The sequence below is a fragment of the Patiria miniata genome, unplaced genomic scaffold (assembly GCF_015706575.1).
Source record: "Patiria miniata isolate m_02_andy unplaced genomic scaffold, ASM1570657v1 HiC_scaffold_8, whole genome shotgun sequence".
In the NCBI taxonomy this organism is placed as follows: domain Eukaryota; kingdom Metazoa; phylum Echinodermata; class Asteroidea; order Valvatida; family Asterinidae; genus Patiria; species Patiria miniata.
In genome coordinates, this window is record NW_024037075.1 from 10,020,819 (window position 1) to 10,038,157 (window position 17,339).

The 17,339-nt window shown below is 41.4% G+C and overlaps 1 protein-coding gene across 1 annotated transcript in view; it reads left to right on the forward strand.

Moving 5' to 3' along the window:
• The first annotated feature begins 5,582 nt into the window (after nucleotides 1-5,582).
• LOC119719716 (mucin-2-like) overlaps nucleotides 5,583-17,339 on the forward strand; it is a 117,227-nt gene continuing 105,470 nt past the window's right edge. The window contains exons 1-4 of the mRNA XM_038189215.1: nucleotides 5,583-5,925; nucleotides 9,196-9,242; nucleotides 10,697-10,792; nucleotides 10,948-11,025. Coding sequence (XP_038045143.1) covers nucleotides 5,840-5,925; nucleotides 9,196-9,242; nucleotides 10,697-10,792; nucleotides 10,948-11,025 — 307 coding nt within the window. The 5' untranslated portion in view covers nucleotides 5,583-5,839. The remainder of the gene's footprint in view (nucleotides 5,926-9,195; nucleotides 9,243-10,696; nucleotides 10,793-10,947; nucleotides 11,026-17,339) is intronic.

The window sequence follows — 17,339 nt, forward strand, 5'->3', positions numbered from 1 at the left end:
TCTGTCCTAGTTAACTCCTCAAATTTTTGGATCCTAGACGCTCTGTGGTGTGATCTGAGAAAATTTCTGACCACTTGTACCAATTATTTGAGCAAAAAAATCATCATTTAGACATCATTTTGTTCGAGTTTGGATTAATCAAACCAGCTATTATTCTGAACTATAGATTCAAAATTACGTAGGCTACAATTTATACTCGCGGATGAAAAAAAGTGTGTGTGTGCGGGGGGGGGGGGGGGGGGAACGATATGATACCCCCTGCCCCAAACTCAAAATAAAAAGGAAAGGGGGGGGGCACAATGTTCCCCCGTTCCCCACCAAACGACGACCATGTACCCAAACACAATTACATCATCCAAATAAACCAACAAAATTACCCACTGTAGACCAGACATGACTTTCTCCATATAACAGCCTCCACATTAATGTGGCTTGAGCGTCATTTGCATAAACCCAAATGACATATTGTCGTAATACAAGCCACAAAGGTGGACTTCTGGCTTGTGTCTTCGTATGGGCTCTGTGCGCGAACGTGAGAGGGCGCGCATGGGCGTCGCCAGGATTTTGTTCTAGAGGGGGGCAAAAGTACCCTTTTTCCCAAAATCCCTATTTTCCATCCAGCATTTTAATTCCCGATTGATCCTTTTTGGAGGGTGGGCATGGATATTCCCCCTCCCCCAACCTATTAAATTAGCAACAATATGATTTTGTCCCTCTTTTTCTTTTTCTTCCCCCCTCCTTTTTTTGGGGGGGGGGGGGGTGCGCCCCCCCCCCCTCGCGACGCCCATGAGGGCGTGTTTTGACCACTTTCAAGAGCCCCTTGATCATGGATGGGGCACACCGCGTACGCACGAGTAATTTATCCTGATACGTGTACAAAGCCATCACGCTTCCAGGAGCGTCAAGCGTTGTACTCGTAGGCGGTGGTGCGTTCGAATGTCTCCCCGATTGGTCTCCCACAACCGTCTTCTCCCTTTCTTAAAGGGACACTAGGTTCTGGAACAGCCAATTGGGCTACAAAACGCGCTTTGAACGAGATGACGGGAAAGAGCATAACTAGGATAGAAACATCCTCACAACTGCCCTTTAAAAACTGGGCGTTTTTGTGTTATTCCTGTATTTGTGTGCGAGAACGAATTTCGGGGTCCACTTTTGCGACCCCATAAATTCGAGCCGTTTGGGTGCTAGTTGAGATTTCATTCGTACGCGTAAATTGTTCGCCTTTTGCGGACGTTGCGTTGCGTTGCAATCACCACGCCTTTTGCGTGGTGATTGGTCACCGCTGATCCTGAGACACACAACGTGTATATCGTACACTAGAGAACGACACGAAAAACGTATTCGTACTCCGTCGTGTCCGATGTAAACAACCGTTGTAAACAATCCAAAACATAAAAATGTCGGGGATTTCAGGACCTAGTGCCTCTTTAAATAACAGTACTAGTTGTGCACAGCACATTGTGGGCTTTGTGTATGATCAGAGTTTCTCCGTGTATGTGGAGCCGAATGCCCGCAAGTTGGTAAAGTACATACTGTGACGGAATAGGCATTAAGTCACCAACTGTATGTTTTAAATACACTAGAACACTGTGAGTCACTTTGCATATAAGGAATCCTTGTTTCTGATTGGTCAATTGAGTTTATGCACTGTTGTATGGGAAAGAGAAGTTGTACACAGCCATGGGGCTCAAAGTCTAGAAAAGAAGTTGCAGGGCTAGGATTTAGTGACTTGATTGCTTGATTCTCCAATAATGATCAGAATAATTGCTAGGGTTCTTGATTAAGTGGCATGACATGATGAATGATGATGATTAAAGGCATGCATGACCACCGTACCATAGGACGACACCATCGGGACGGCACGCTACCAACCAAACCAGCCTGACGCAGGAGAGCTGGCACGACACGTGACAATACACATTCTTGCATTCAAGGCTATTATGTTTGGAAAATCTACCTAGTTATAATTTGTTCTCTCTTCTGCCGATTGCTTTATTGATAGGCGGCCAGGTGTCCAAAAACCATGCACTTGTCTTGGCTTGAGTTTTACAAAAACCATACAGCCATATGGTTGCGAAGGCAAAGCGTCAGTCGTTGTCAAGGAAAGCTAATCCGATTACGTACTAAGACGCTGTAACAGAGCATTGAAATTCGTGAACTAACCCCCCCCCCCCCCCCGCAAACATGGCCTTTTGAACGTTATGTTTCTTAGTCTAGGGGGTAGACGCTGTTATTGTTTGATACGTGATAACCCGCCGCCGCAATAACCCGCCGCCGCGAGAGGGCGCTATCACGACAAACCAATAAGGACCCGGTACCAGCAAACAGGGGCAAGTTCGCGCAAGGACTATAGTTAACCATTGGTCGACTAACGTTTGCCCGAACTCTGTCTAGTCGACGATGGTTAACTACGCTAGTCGACTATTTGGAACCAACCTACTGGGGTTGGTTGCTTCGCTGGTAACCATAGCCACGCGCGTTCATAACGTACAGCAGGGAGCCAGGATCCAGACGTTTTGCAATGACATTTTGACCAGCGTTCTACTAGAGACGTTCGCACTTTGCTATTAGTGCGCAGGCGTAAGGTACGTCACAAATCAACCACTAGTCGACTAATGGTCTTTGCCCGAACTTGGCCCTGACGCTGGGCAACCTCGTCCCCAGGGTGTCGAGCAGTACGCGCCCACCACTACCTGCTCTTTCACCCTGGCATTGGATCATTTGCATGTGCAAGATTTTGCACACGTATGCAAATGAACAGTCTGGTGCCTGGATATGCGTTACACATTAGCGTTTGTTTTTGTATGCGGTGTCTGGGGTAAAAACAGAGTCAATTCGTAGCATCGCGAGCACGGCGTGAAATCAAACTGTTACGATCTTATCAAGACAACATGCAGTATCATATTTCATATTAATATGAGCAAATTGCAAAGGAAATTGTATTTTCGAGAAGGCGTGGACGAATGATCGCGAAAACACGTACTGCACGTTGTGAATATATAGCACCAAGTACACGATAAAAATCCATTACTAGCCAATTGCGGTATCCAATCAGGATACAAGAAGAAAGTTTCCTATCCAGGGTTTACTATTGGAAACGCGGTTGGAAATAAAGTAAGCACTGGGGACGAGGTTGGGGACGCGGTTGGAAATAAAGTAAGCACTGGAGACGAGGTTGGAGCTTCACAGAATCTTGTGAAGGAAGTGGCTTATGACCTATGTACAAAGCATCTGGCTGCAGTTAGACAATGTGCGAATATGCTATCCGAAAACTCACCACAGAATTGCGCACATTCCATACCGGATGTGATTTCTGTTTCATTGCGGACCATGTGGACAAAATTTTGAGCGTTGCAATGCAATCCAACCGTTTGTGATTCGAAACGGAACCCGAGTGAGTGACGGGAATTGTAAATTTACAACACAGTTAAGTTTTACAGAAATTCCTACATTATTACGCTTTTCAACGGAAACTGGAATAAAAGAGTAATGAATCAGTCTTAACAGCCGTTTTCAAACCTTGCAGAGTCATGACCTTGATGACATTGAAGCTGCCGTCGGCGGACGGCGTGGCCCGGCCGGCTGCAAGCCGTGCCGTGCTTCGAGCTGCAGCGCTCGCGATGCATCATCATCACGGTCCGTTTTGAAATCTATAGATTATCGGCGCGGTATGTACGGTGTTGCTTGGATTTTGGAAGATGCTTTTTCCGAACCCAATCGGCAGGTTGACGAAACCATCGTGGCCTCCAACTATCTTTCGAAGAGCGGCTATTTGCTGATATCTCAGTTTTGATATACCGAACGTTTTTTGCAGCGAATTCAACAGCCTCATCAAAAGCTGACTCATTTTTTCGGCCATTTTTTTTTCAAGCGCAGTGGGCACAGTAAATATGTGCGTACGTACATGCCTATAGGTTGCAGACCAGTAAATCGGTCCGAAATTGCCTACGCCGGCCAAATCACGATTTGCATACCCTCAAAATCTTCAGTATTTGAGGATGATGTGGGCCATAAACTTGAGGGTTTGTAAAAAATATGGGTGGAAGCCGTGCACAGGACTGTGAGCTTGTAGTTCCGTTCAATTTGGATGAAATTGGGGCCCTTAAAGCGCTCTATTTTGAAATGGAGTGTAGGCATCGTTTTTCAAAATGGCGATGGGTTTCAGGACTATTTTCAGGGGTGATCATCTTCGGAGGGAACTTTCTCCTAAAAGTATTGTATTGTATTGTTTTATTTCCATTTGTCACAAATTAATATAATGCAAATGCAACAGTTTATTTACTACAACAATAATTAAACTTAATAGAATGCTAATACATGTATAACACTTTGATCAATTTAAACATACATGGTGACAGATGGTGGAACCAGGAAAAGAAAACCTAAGCTCAGTATACAGAGCCTTGTCCCGTTTGTGAATAACTTATGAAATAAACAACAATTAATAATTATCAATTATCAAAGTCATCAGTTGACCCCCCAAAAATTGAAAAGAAAATGAAAGATAATGAAATAAGCCTTAATTTGACGTGTGTCTCGAACGCCTTGGAGAGTTGTGAGTATTTTTTCCGAATTTCTGAAGTGGGAGCATTTACCATTGGAGTCTATGGAAGTTTATTTACTGGTCTGCAACCATACATGTAAATTTACGGTGGCTCACAACGGCGAATTTGCCTTTGCCGTGGGGAACTTGCTTTTGCCGTGAAGAATTTGCTTTTGCCGTGACACTTGTGGGCCACCGTGTACATTCAACCATTCACTGTCAGTCGGTGCGGCGCGGAACAGGGGATTATAACTATGAATATGTATACTTTGGGTAATTATGCAGGGTATATAATGCGCGATACATACATTAGGCAAAGCAGGTGCGTGCGCATAACATGGCCAGAAGCAGAGTCCCTGGTTTCGCTCGTACCCCCGCCCTGCAAACAGGACGCTGTGATACTCTGATGAGCCCCACAGAATCTTGTGAAGGAAATGGCTATGACCTATGTATAAGGCATGTGGCTGCAGCTGTTCAAGATCGCATTTAGACAATGTGCTCAAATGCTATCCGAAACTTTCCAAAGAATTGCGCGCATTCCATACCGGATGTGATTTCTGTTTCATTTAAACTTCAGTACAACCATCTTAATCATCGATATCTACTTGTACCTCAGGTGGCATATCTAGTAATTTGGAGGCCGTTTTGAAGGTGAAATCTGATGTTTTTTGTTCGAAAATGTTGGTTTTTGGACGGTGTTGTCCAGCTATTTCCTACCTCCATGCTTGGACCCAACTATCGCCAGACCATGTCCAAATGTTAAAAAAGGCGATAAGTTGGGTCCAAGTTACTCGGACTAGGTGAGAGAGCAGGTAGTGGTGGGCGCGTACTGCTCGACACCCTGGGGACGAGGTTGCCCGCAATCGTACTCGTCGTACGTGTGGTCTCCGCTCCAGTCACTTCGCGGCTTTGCCGCTCCGTCTAATAATGACGGTAAAAGCCACGGTGACGTTGGTTGGTGGAAGGCTAAGTAATCGACGGTGTCATTGGTCTGGTAACCGACCGGCGCGAATCTCAAAACAGGGCTGATATAATACGTAGCCTGAATGCCTCTGGCCGGTCGTACACAGAATCATATGTAGTGTACGGGTACGGTTAGGTATTCCGGTCCCGGCGGCGGTCCGCCGAAAAGTTGTGCCTAATTGTTAGCTGTAGCTAGCACTAGCAAAAACAATTGCACTATTTCACGGCGTGGATGTGCTAACGGTTGCGCGTGCGTGGAGATTTCTATAGCAATTTTTTCCTCTGAAGTAACGTTGCGTGTATTACAACGCCACGTTCACGCCTTCATGGGTCATGTGGGTAGGCAGGGCTGATGAGGTTAGCAGCAGCACCTTGTGGCCGTGGGTATCCAGCACAGGGCGGAGCAAGGCAGCAACTGAGTTAGTCCAACTAACTGGGGCGCTAGAACTCCTTTTTTGAGGATGATTTGGGATGTTAGCCTGGCGTATCGCCCATGGCCTCCGTTTTGCTGCGCTGTAGCCACACGTCTGGTTTTCCAACCTACTGAGGAGTTCAGTCCAAACCCTGGCGCACCCTTTTTTGGATTTTTGTTTTTACATACCACTGTACATGCTGTACATGTATATGGTTGTATTCTATGATTTCTCATCTTTCGTCCTCCTTCAAACTTTTCGAGAAATTTAGATATCTTTCTGGAGTCCATATGCTGATATGCGCCAGTTTCGGACTAAACTCCTCAGTCATGTCAGTAGGTTGGTAAACCAGACGTGTGGCCTAACATACAGCGCAGCAATACGGAGACCACAAAATGGAGTTCTAGCGCCCCAGTTAGTGGGACTATGAGTGACCATGCACTTTCTGATGGCTGATAGGTCTGAACTGAAGGAAAAAAATAGTGATGGCCAGATATATGTGAATCTTTCCTTTTGCTGTTGTAATGCACTACAAAGTACATGCCTTGTCATGCTTGTGGCGCACGTGGGAACAGACACGTTTTGTTTCAGCTCTTGTCCTTGTGTCTTAAATTTATCTGTACCCTGTAAAGTCGTATTTTGATGTGTGACTACTGTGCTTTCCATTGGCATATCCAGAGAGGAGGGGGCCCTGCTATTTGATTTTATGGAGGCCAAGTGTCCGGAGAAAAAACATGTCTACATTTCGGAGTGGGTATGCGGTTGCCCCCCCCCTGCCCGACTTCCAAAGCTGGATACGCTTACTGGTGCTTTGTGACTTGGTAAATGTTGTGTCATCTTTGGTGGAGTTTGTTGTCGTAATTTTGATGTTTTGTGTTCAACAAATCGTTGGTGAGTCATGGTTGTATGTACCCCATTGCCTATTCCACTTGTCTTGGAATCGCCATCTTGGATTTGTAACTCTTCATTCGGCCAATGATGCTCTTGAGTCAGTTGCCTTTGAAGTATAGGTTTAATATCCCTCATACAGCTCCCAACGCTAATGAACTGCATCATGTGTTTACAATCAAATTTGTGAAAAGGAACAGTTATACTTGGCACTCCATCCCCTTACCAGCCTCAAAGCCACGTGTAGCCAAGGCAAAAAAAGAAACCAAATCCATTGTTTTCTGGCTATTGTTGTTAACGGGGATATTGAAATCAACCCGGGTCCAACTCGCCTTTAATCGGATGTGTGTCACTCAGCTAGCTTGTACCGTTGTACATGTTTGGTGTTTGCCAGAATCTGTCCAGAATATTGATGTCTGAGCTGTACAATGTGACAACTGTGATTGCTGGATTCATGCACATTGTGTTGGAATGTCTCACTCTACCAATCTAGAAAGCAGGAGGTTGTGGGTTGCTTCCTACCCGAGGGATTTTTTTCTGACTTTCACTGCGGAGGTATATAACACACTATACGGTGTTAATACGTCGGTGAAGGGCAAAACCTATGTAATCTTGCAAGCTTCAGACTCCAGCTCGATTTGCATTAACTGTGAATTAGCAAGGTTCTCGATTCTTCCTCAACAATTAGCTGAACTCTTTTGTCAACGAGACTTCAGTAGTTTTCTCCCAGGGATCTCAACTACATGCCTGAATCCCATGTGAACACATAAAGAAAGACAATTTGAAAGCCTGTTAATCAACTGTCAGAGCATTAGAGGGACAACAGCTGATCTAGCAGCTCTCATAAGTACATATAAATCTGACATAAGCTGTGGTACCGAATCGTGGTTAAACCCATCAATAAATAGTAGCGAAATCTTCCCATCAAACTACCGGTACAAAGTTTATCACAGAGACTGGGTTGTGAATACAACAGGTGGGGGCGTCTTTCAGGCTATTCACCAAGACTTGGCCTCCAATGAATTTGACAATGCCGAGGGTGACTGCGAAATCATCTGGACTGAAATTAAGCGAACACACAACAAATTAAATTAAAACCATAGGAACTTATTGTTTATAGATCACCAAACGATCACCAAGGTCTCCAGTTAGATGTGCTTAGGAAATCCATTGCATCCCTGAAGACAAAACTAAACTTCAACTTATCTTCCTAAAGACAGGCAATTAGATTCATCTACAACTACCTTTTAACCGTAATAACATGTAGGGTAAAAGATATTATACTCGGTGAATTATAATGTCCCAGTTTGCGGCAGTGTCTTTATTGATTGAAAAATTATTCTACGTTCGGCATTATGATTGTTTATACAAATCTTTCAACACGGCCGCCTTTACGACTTTTAGCAGACGGATGGGCGAGTGGTCTGGACGGAGCGGTCTGTAATTCCTTGAGGCGAGGTCGCGCAATGGCGTTTTTCCTTCAAGGGCGGATTACGTTTTGTAAAATGATAAATCACCTGGATTCTAAATGGGGGTTTAATAAAACTTCAGCCAATGGAATGTGCTGCTTTGGCGTGGGGACTTGTTTTTTTGCGGGAACCGCACATTTTTTTGCCACTCTGTCACAGCCATTCAAAGAGTGCACTGAGCACTGATTGCGTGTCTGCTAATTGCGATTATTTTTTATGCCTTTGATTAAAACCGGATTGCCATTACAATCGGTGTCCGGCAATAAAATTTTGGCTGTGGCACAAGCTACAAACACAGAAGAAAAGTGTGAAGGTTCCTTTAATTTGAGTCTGTGTATAAATCGCAGTTACATCACTTCTCCAAAACCATGAATGGCTTACCCTTGAACAACAAAGCAAACTTAGCAGATTATAACTAATGCTGAACAAGATAGTGAACAACACAGTTGATGTACCAGCAGAGGCCTTTGTTACCGTACTTCAAATACTTGATCATCGCGGGGGCATAAACACAAACTAAATCAACTGTACAGGGTATGCCAGAACAAGAACCTTCAACAACAGTTTCTTCCCCAGGACAATCGAAGATTGGAACAGTTTCCTAACTATCTAGTGTCATTGAATCTGGGAAGACACCCCTCAAATTGTTTAGTGGTTCCAAATATGGTAGGTTGTTGAAATTACATCCAGCTCCACCCCCAAACTAACTAACAAGTTGGTGTGATGTTTCCTGATGGATGCATTGCCAACTGTACCATTCAGATTCAGATTCAGACCGACTGACTGAGTTCATTGAGATGATAGGCCTATATGATGAAAAAAAGTGGCATCAGGATGCAACATTCTTCATGTTCTTTCCTTGATTATTGATATCTAGTGCTTGGCCTAAACATGGAGTTTTTTTCATTTCCATTTGCAGAAAAGTTTGCTGTGATGATGAAGCTAGACCCTATTACTGTGGAAAACGTAAGTTATGGTGGTGTAGCATTTTTAGATAGTTTTGAATTATCAATTCATTTTAATTTTTAGTTGATTATCTTTTTTATAAGCACTAAGTATTAAGATCTTGTATTGTTGCAACACATAGTAATGTGCATGAAAACAAGATGAGCTGAATTTCTACTGCATGTTTCCTTTAATGTGACGTCTTGTGACACGTGATGACGTCATCATGGCATCACATCAATGTTCGTGTATAATACATCCCCATCCCAATTTGTTTCAATCAAAGATGCTTGCAAAGATTGCAAGCATCACTGCTTTGCGAGCATGCACAATGTGTGTATGGATCATTACTTTTGTGACTTAATCTCAGTACATATTCACCTTATGATAGTATGGGCCTTTTTCACGAGTTGGCCATTTTTGTTGAGTTCCCTGAATGTATTTCATAAATTGTTAAAGGGAATATACAACATTTGCAAACATCGAAAAATAAAAGTACCAAGTTTTTGCGAAATAAGTTAATAGGATGTTGGTAAATGACAGTCTAAAGCATCCTGTAAAATTATGGCACCTGGTATACTGTCATTTTCAAGAAAAGTGGTATTTTTGTATCAATTTCCAACGCTGATCGGCCGATCAGCGTTGGAAACAACTGCCTTTTTTTTCAAATACTGGACCCAATTGACCATTGCACTTGTTTGCAATCGATTACAAACCTATGAACGGGTACGAGCCAGCTAGACTGGTTCCCTGACCTTACAATTCCCCAATGTATGTAAACTGCTCTGTTTCTTCTTATATAGAGTCAGGGAACCAGACTACAGGAAAATGATCGTTTTTCTTGGTTTTTATAGCATTTTCGAACCCAAAACCTCCAAAAAGTCAGTGTAACTATATTTGCTATATATTTCTAACCCCCCAATTCCATCCATTTCTGAAAATTACAGCAAAAGCAAATGATGTATATTCTCTTTAACTGTTGAATGGGATGACTTTTTTATGCAGGCACAATGCAGCCATATTTTGCCATCATTTTTTTTTTCAAATATGGCTTTAAACATTAGGGAATGTCTACAAATATGTTAAATTATTTATTGAAGCAGACTGAAATTTAACCAGGGGGCATTTAACTAGGGGGCATGTAAAATCGTATTAAAATTGGACTGGGATTCAGGACTGTTAGAGACATACCTTGCTTTCATTTCTCTTCGCAAGTTCCAAAAATTAAGATTTTACCTAACTTTCAATTCAATATGGCAGACTCGTGAATAAGGCCCTAAGACATCTAATGAGGCGTGTTTCCTCATTCTGTCCTCAGATCTGCCAACTAATCACTGACATTGTGGTTTCATTATAACTTCTGAAGTCCAGTTTAAGCAGCTAACACTGTCATGGCCGTGAGTGTACTTTATACATGTTTTTGTCCTTGAATGCCTGTTCCATGAATCTAAGAGCTTCCTGTCTGATTTCTCCAGCTCATTGCAGCCCGAAGTGCCCTGAGGATATGGGTGAATGCAGCCTTAGCGACAAAGCTTGCACAATACCGGCAGACGCATTGGTTCCATTTGAGGGTAATTATGTATGCCGCTTGACATCCTGATCAGACTGATATTTTCTTAAATTGTTTTCAATTGTTTACCTCCATCAACTAACAAGTGTGGATGAGATATGGTATTTTAAAAAGATTGCCATCAAATCTTCATTGTATTTTTTTTTTCTAATTTAGATGTTGAAAACCAAAAGAGGCAATCACAGCTACTGCAAGAACCGACTCGGGAGCCGATTGTTGAAGGGCAACCCGATGGTAGGTGTACAAGATCACTGTGTTTGGGTGTGATTATCATTAAACTTTTGTTGTAATGTGATATAAATGAAACAATGACAAAAATCATCAAACCAAGGGAATGATGATAGGAGCTTTTAGCCTTGATTTTGTTAATTTCGGAGTGATATGCCATGATGAAGCCAACAAAAGTAGTGTTCTGGAACATGTTACCCTCAGTTCAGACAGGCGTGCTAGAGTCGCGCCGATCCAAATTAAAGGCACGATTTAAATTAAGAACATGAAACGTTCGACGTCTGAAACAAATAGGAGCGACAAGACGCGCCAGATGGCAAAAGATGGATGGTCGGAGTCGTTCAGAACGACTCAGGAGCGACTTTGTTTCAGACATCGCTCTAGTCATGAGCCGAACTCAATGCAAATGTGTGTAAATGTATGTAAATAAGTAGTGACCTTTAAAAATAAGGACTGCAGGCAATGTGTTTAACCCCATGCATACGGGAAGCGGTCATGGCCGCAGCCGCTAATCCTTATTGGAATGCAGTTGCCAGCTGTGGTATGCCGTGGCATGCCGTGGCACGTCGTGGCACGTCGTGGCACACGGCTAGTGGGTAGTTCCACAGCAGCTGCTTTTGTGCAGTCCCGCTACCACACAAAGGCTGTGCAGTCATGCGGGCCACTTGCTCTATGTGTGGAGGAATGTCCCCATTACACCCCTTCCTTAAGGGGTTAATGCGCGACACAGTGCTTATAATTTAAAAGTTTTCTTTAATTTATTGCAGATTTAATCCTTTCAAACACGAGATTTCTATGTCGTGTTACAGAGCAAAAACTTTCGTCCCACTGTCGCCCCAATACAACACAAGATTACATTTTTTAAAACGGAAAACTGAGACTTCCAGTATCCATTTTGAACAGGCACGGCGCAGTCCTGAAATTATACAAATTGTTCGTACGTGGCGTGATGTGCAAGAGATAACGCGAGCGCACATGGCGTACGTGCTAGCTGTCTTCTTTGATATGCGCGCACCTTGCGCAGTACGCTCTCAATCAGCGTCGATGCGCCGATTACGTATTCTGCACTGCCAGGCGTTTGCGTAGTGAAGGAATGCGCATGCAGCCCATGCATCAATGCAAACTCGAAATGCCTTTGCTCCTTAGCCAAATATGGTAAATATCAGTGAGATCATTATTCACAACATATTTGGGAAGTGTACTTGGTTCCAATTTCATGGCATCATAAGCAAGCAGTTTTCTGCTAATAGAGCATTTCACCACCTCATGGAGGCTAAAATAAAAACATGCAGTGTGTATAGCAATGAGCATGCTAACTTCCGCGGACTTATTTGGCTTCTTTTATATGAGCATGCCTAACTGCCAGCTGTAGCTAGGCACTTCCAGACGCAGCCATATTGGCAAACTCTTTATGCATGCCAGTTATAGCATGATGGGGCTGTTCATTTCTTAATAATTTAGTATTCGATTATTCAAAACTGCACTTGACCAATATTCCAATATTCAAACTTGCCAATCAAGTTTTACACACGTCAGCTGCAGCAGCCTTCCTCAGCAGTGGAAAATAGTGTACAAAGCGGTAGTGCATGTGGCAATGGTTATTAGGAACGGTTGAGTGTTTTGCAATTGCAAATATATCGATTTGCTGTGTAAACTGAGTGACTGTGGCTGAAAACATGATAAACCAGGTGGAAAAAATGTAGAAAAAGGTGAAAAATCATGCCATTATTTTGGGAGACATATCATGCTGTTCTTGAGAACCATTCAATGAATTTACTAGGTTCACTCGGGATGTTTCTGACCTCAAATGAAATGTACAGACTGCATTGTCTGAGCCACAAAGCAGTCCTATCAAAACACCGTCAAAAATATCAATACTCCAATTTTTATTGTGTGTGTGGAAGGATTCCGCAGGAAGAATTTCCCCCTCTTGGGGGCGTTCGCGCCTTGTGTTCAACGCTGTAACTCACAAACTATACGTTCTTTTAGAAAAGTTCACACACTGATGGAAAGCTGATGAAATACCCTTTTCACTGATGGTACAATTGATTGGCCAATTCTTAGATCCGTCAAAATTAAGATCCAACTAGAGGTTCGCGTGTGTTGAGTTACAAACGCAGAGTGGTCGGGCGGACGACCTTTTCTTTATACACTGCCATGCCCAGTTAAGTTAGGAATATATGTTTATGTAGAACAAGGATCACCAAATTAAATCCCTTCCAGTACAATAAGCCATTTGCGAGTTAAATTTGAATAAAATCTGGAACACTGACTTAATCCAATGCTTTGCACATTTTAACTTTGCATTCTCCTGACCAAAGAGACTGTTACTACATCACGTGATTCGGGGCAAGCCTTATGCTAGCAACACCCTGTTCTGGCATGGTCTGGTGTCTTTGTGCCATTCTCACCCATTGTGAGCGATGTATTGATGCTGAGCGTCTGCTGAGCATAACTATGCAAGAGCTTGCCCCCAATCATGTGATTAGCAACAGTGTCTTTGGTCTGAAGAATTCAAAGTTAAAATGTGCCAAGCATTCTGAGCAAGTCAGTGTACCAGATGTTATTGAAATGTAAATCCCACAGGGTATCACATATTTTTGTGTCCTCTATTCCTCACTTAACACTTTCATAGCTTATTTGGGTGTAGGAAAATGCTTCCGCCTTTGAGTTATATTCGCATTTTGTTGCATTTCCGGTAACACCGGAAGTGAAGGTCAAGCGGTTCTGTGTCTGGGGAAAAGAAATGTTTTTCTGGGCACAGTCTACAACCTTACGAAAAAACGAACACAATTCTCTATTTAATTCAAAAGATATAGCGCAAACTATCTAGTCAAAATGTGCCCTTAATTCGCTTGTAATTTGATACCTGGTGACGTCATGATGACGTTACAAAGATTACAACATCTTAGTAACATGTTACAAGTTCACACTAGGTTTGATGATCAAAGCGTAAACCGTTCGGAAGAAATTTTGCTTTGTTTTGATTTTAGGCTAAAGTCTTCATTTTTAATTCACGTAACTTTGACCTTCCGGTAGACCCGGAAGTAAAGGTGAAGCAAGTTCATGACACAACAAAAACTGTTTATCAACTAATGGTCTATCTGATTGCAAAGCTGGATCATAGTTGATCATTTTGTTTAAGAGTTATATCTGAAAGTATTTGGCCACTTTCTCCTCTAAAATCGCTTGTAATTTGACACCCAATGACGTCATCATGACGTCAGAGTAATATGCACCAGTAGGGATGAGGGTTGATATACATGTATGTTGAAAGTTACAAGTTCCTACCATACATGTATACCGTTTAGGAGAAAACCCACAGAAACTTATTGTCCGGAAAAAAAAAAGAAAGAAAGAAAGAACTAGAGATTCACATTTGTTATTACAAACGCAGAGTGGTCGGGTAGAAAATTATTTTATGAAACACTGTCCAGTTAAGTCATGAATATTTTTGGGTAAGAGCAAAGGATCTGGAAATTAATTCCTTTAAAGGACAATCAATTATTTTGTTTAAAAAATGCATCTTTAAAGGTGTGTTAAATTTCAGTGAACATTCCTTAGTGCACATACAAGTTATTTCTGGCTTGATAACGTCATTATTCAAAAACAGGAATTGAATACTGATTTAGTTCGAAATAGATGTTCAATGTGAAGTTAAATTACGTATGAAAATTTGGAAAATATAAGTGTATATATTCATAACACCGAACTTCTGGTTTGATGGCGTCACAGTATTTGGAAGCAAAATGAGATCATTGTAACGTATCATTATTTGGGCTAAGATATACGACATGGATCAAATGATCAAACTGAATTTAAAATATGATCATAGAAGTAAATTTTCATAGAAGTAACTTCCGGTCTGATGACGTCATGAAATTGAAACCTTCCCATGTTATCTGTGGTTAATCAAAGAATATCAAGGGGCGATTTGGTAAAATTTGAACTTAAGGTTTTAAAATTAAAGAAAGCAAACACTATGCTATGTGCCATTAAGGGGCGCCCTTTCGGATGATGACGTCATCACACTGTTTGTGTGTCAAGCATTCCTCACTAAACACTTTCATAATATATATGTCTGTAGTAAAATGCTTCCGCTTTTGAGTTATATTCAGTTTTTCTTGCACTTCCAGTAATACCGGAAGTAAAGGTCAAGCGGTTTTGTGTCTGGGAACACGAAATGTTTTTCACGGCATAGTCTACAGTCTCACGAAAAAATGAACACGATATTCCATTTAGTTCAAAAGGTATAACGCAAACTGTGTTGTCAAAATTTGCCCTTAAATCGTTGTAATTTTATATTTGATGACGTCATGATGACGAAACAAAATTTACAACATCTTCGAAACATGTATAAGTTCACACAAGGTTTTGTGATCATACCGTTAACCGTTCGGAAGAAATTGTGCTTCGTTTTGATTTCAGGCTAACGTCTTCATTTTAAATTCACCTAATTTTGACCTTCCGGTAGACCCGGAAGTAAAGGTCAAGCGAGTTTACGTACACGACAAAAAAGTTTATCACTTAATGGTCTATCTGATTACAAGGTGGGAACATAATTGATTACTTTCTTCAAGAGTTATAGGTGAAAGAAGATTGTCAGTTTTTTTAACCAAAATCGCTTGTAATTTGACACCCGATGACGTCATAATGACGTCAGAGTAATATGCACCACTTAGGATGAGGGTCGATATATATTGAAAGTTTCAAGTTCCTATCATAAACCGTTTAGGAGAAAACCCTCGGAAACATGCCGTACGAAAAAAAAAAAAAAGACTAGAGTTTCGCGTTTGTTGAGTTACAAACGCAGAGTGGTCGGGCGGACAGCCTTTTCATTATTCACTGCCCAGTTAAGTTAGGAATATATGTTTATGTAGAAAAAAGGATCACGAAATTAAATCCCTTCAAGTACAATCAATGTTTCAAAAAGGTATCTTTAACGGTGTGATAAATTTCAGTAAACATTCTATGTGCACAAAAAGTTATTTCTGGCTTGATGACGTTATCAGTCAAAAAAGGTTAGTGAGTACTGATAAAGTTCGGAGAGGATAATTTTTCATTGTAAAGTTAAAACTAGAGGTTCGCGTTTGTTGTTACAAACGCAGAGTGGTCGGGTAGACAACCATTTTATTAGAGATTGTCCAATTAAGTTATGAATATGTTTATGTCAGAAAAAAAGGACCGAGAACTTCAACATTTCCAGTACCAATTATTTTGTACAAAAAGATTGCATCTTTTAAGGTATGATACATTTCAGTAAACAGTTAGGTACACGTACAAGTTATTTCCGGTTTGATGGCGTCATCAGTCAAACAGGGAAGGGAGGACACTTGTTTATTATTTAGTAAAATAACGCATGGAAATATGGAAATTTAGTGCATGTAATACTAACAGATAACTTCCAGTTTGATGAAGTCACAGTATTTGGAAGCAAAAGGTCAATATTAAGTGTAACAGATGTCATTTTTTTTTCGGGGGGGGGGGGGAACAAAGTCATGAGACAGGGATCAAATGATGGATTTAAATTCAAAATAAAATGATCATTGTTGAATTCTCCCTACAGTAACTTCCGGTCTGATGATGTCATGATTATGAAACCTTGCAAATTCATTTGTGGTTGCATAAGGGGATATATAGGGGCAATTATCATAAAAATTTGATCAAGGGCTGTAACATTTTAAAAGATTAAACGGTTTTCGATGTGCCACTAGAGGGCGCCTTTTAGTGGGATGACGTCAAAATTACGTTTTTGTGATTGGCATTCCTCACTTAACACTTCCATAATATATCTGTCTGTAGTAAAATGCTTCCGTTTTAGAGTAAGATTTAGTTTTTATTGCACTTCCGGTAACACCGGAAGTAAAGCTCGAGCAGTTTTGTGCCTGGAATTAAGAAATGTTGCTCTAGGTACCGTCTACAACCTCACGAAAAAACGAACACGATACTCTATTTAGTTCAAGAGATATAGGTAAAATTATTTTGTCAAATCGTGCAATCAAATTGCTTGTAATTCGATACCTGATGACGTCATGATGACGTAACAACACTTATAACATCTTCGTAACATGATTCAAGTTCACAATAGGTTTTATGATCTAAACGGTAAACCGTTCGGAAGAAATTGTGCTTTGTTTCGATTTCAGGCTAATGTCTTCATTTTGAATTCACCTAAATTTGACTTTCCGGTAGACCCGGAAGTAAAGTTCAAGCGAGTTTACGTACACGACAAAAAATGTTGATCAATTCATGGTCTATCTCATTACAAGGTTGGAGCATAATTGATCATTTTGTTGAAGAGTTATAGATGAAAGAAGATC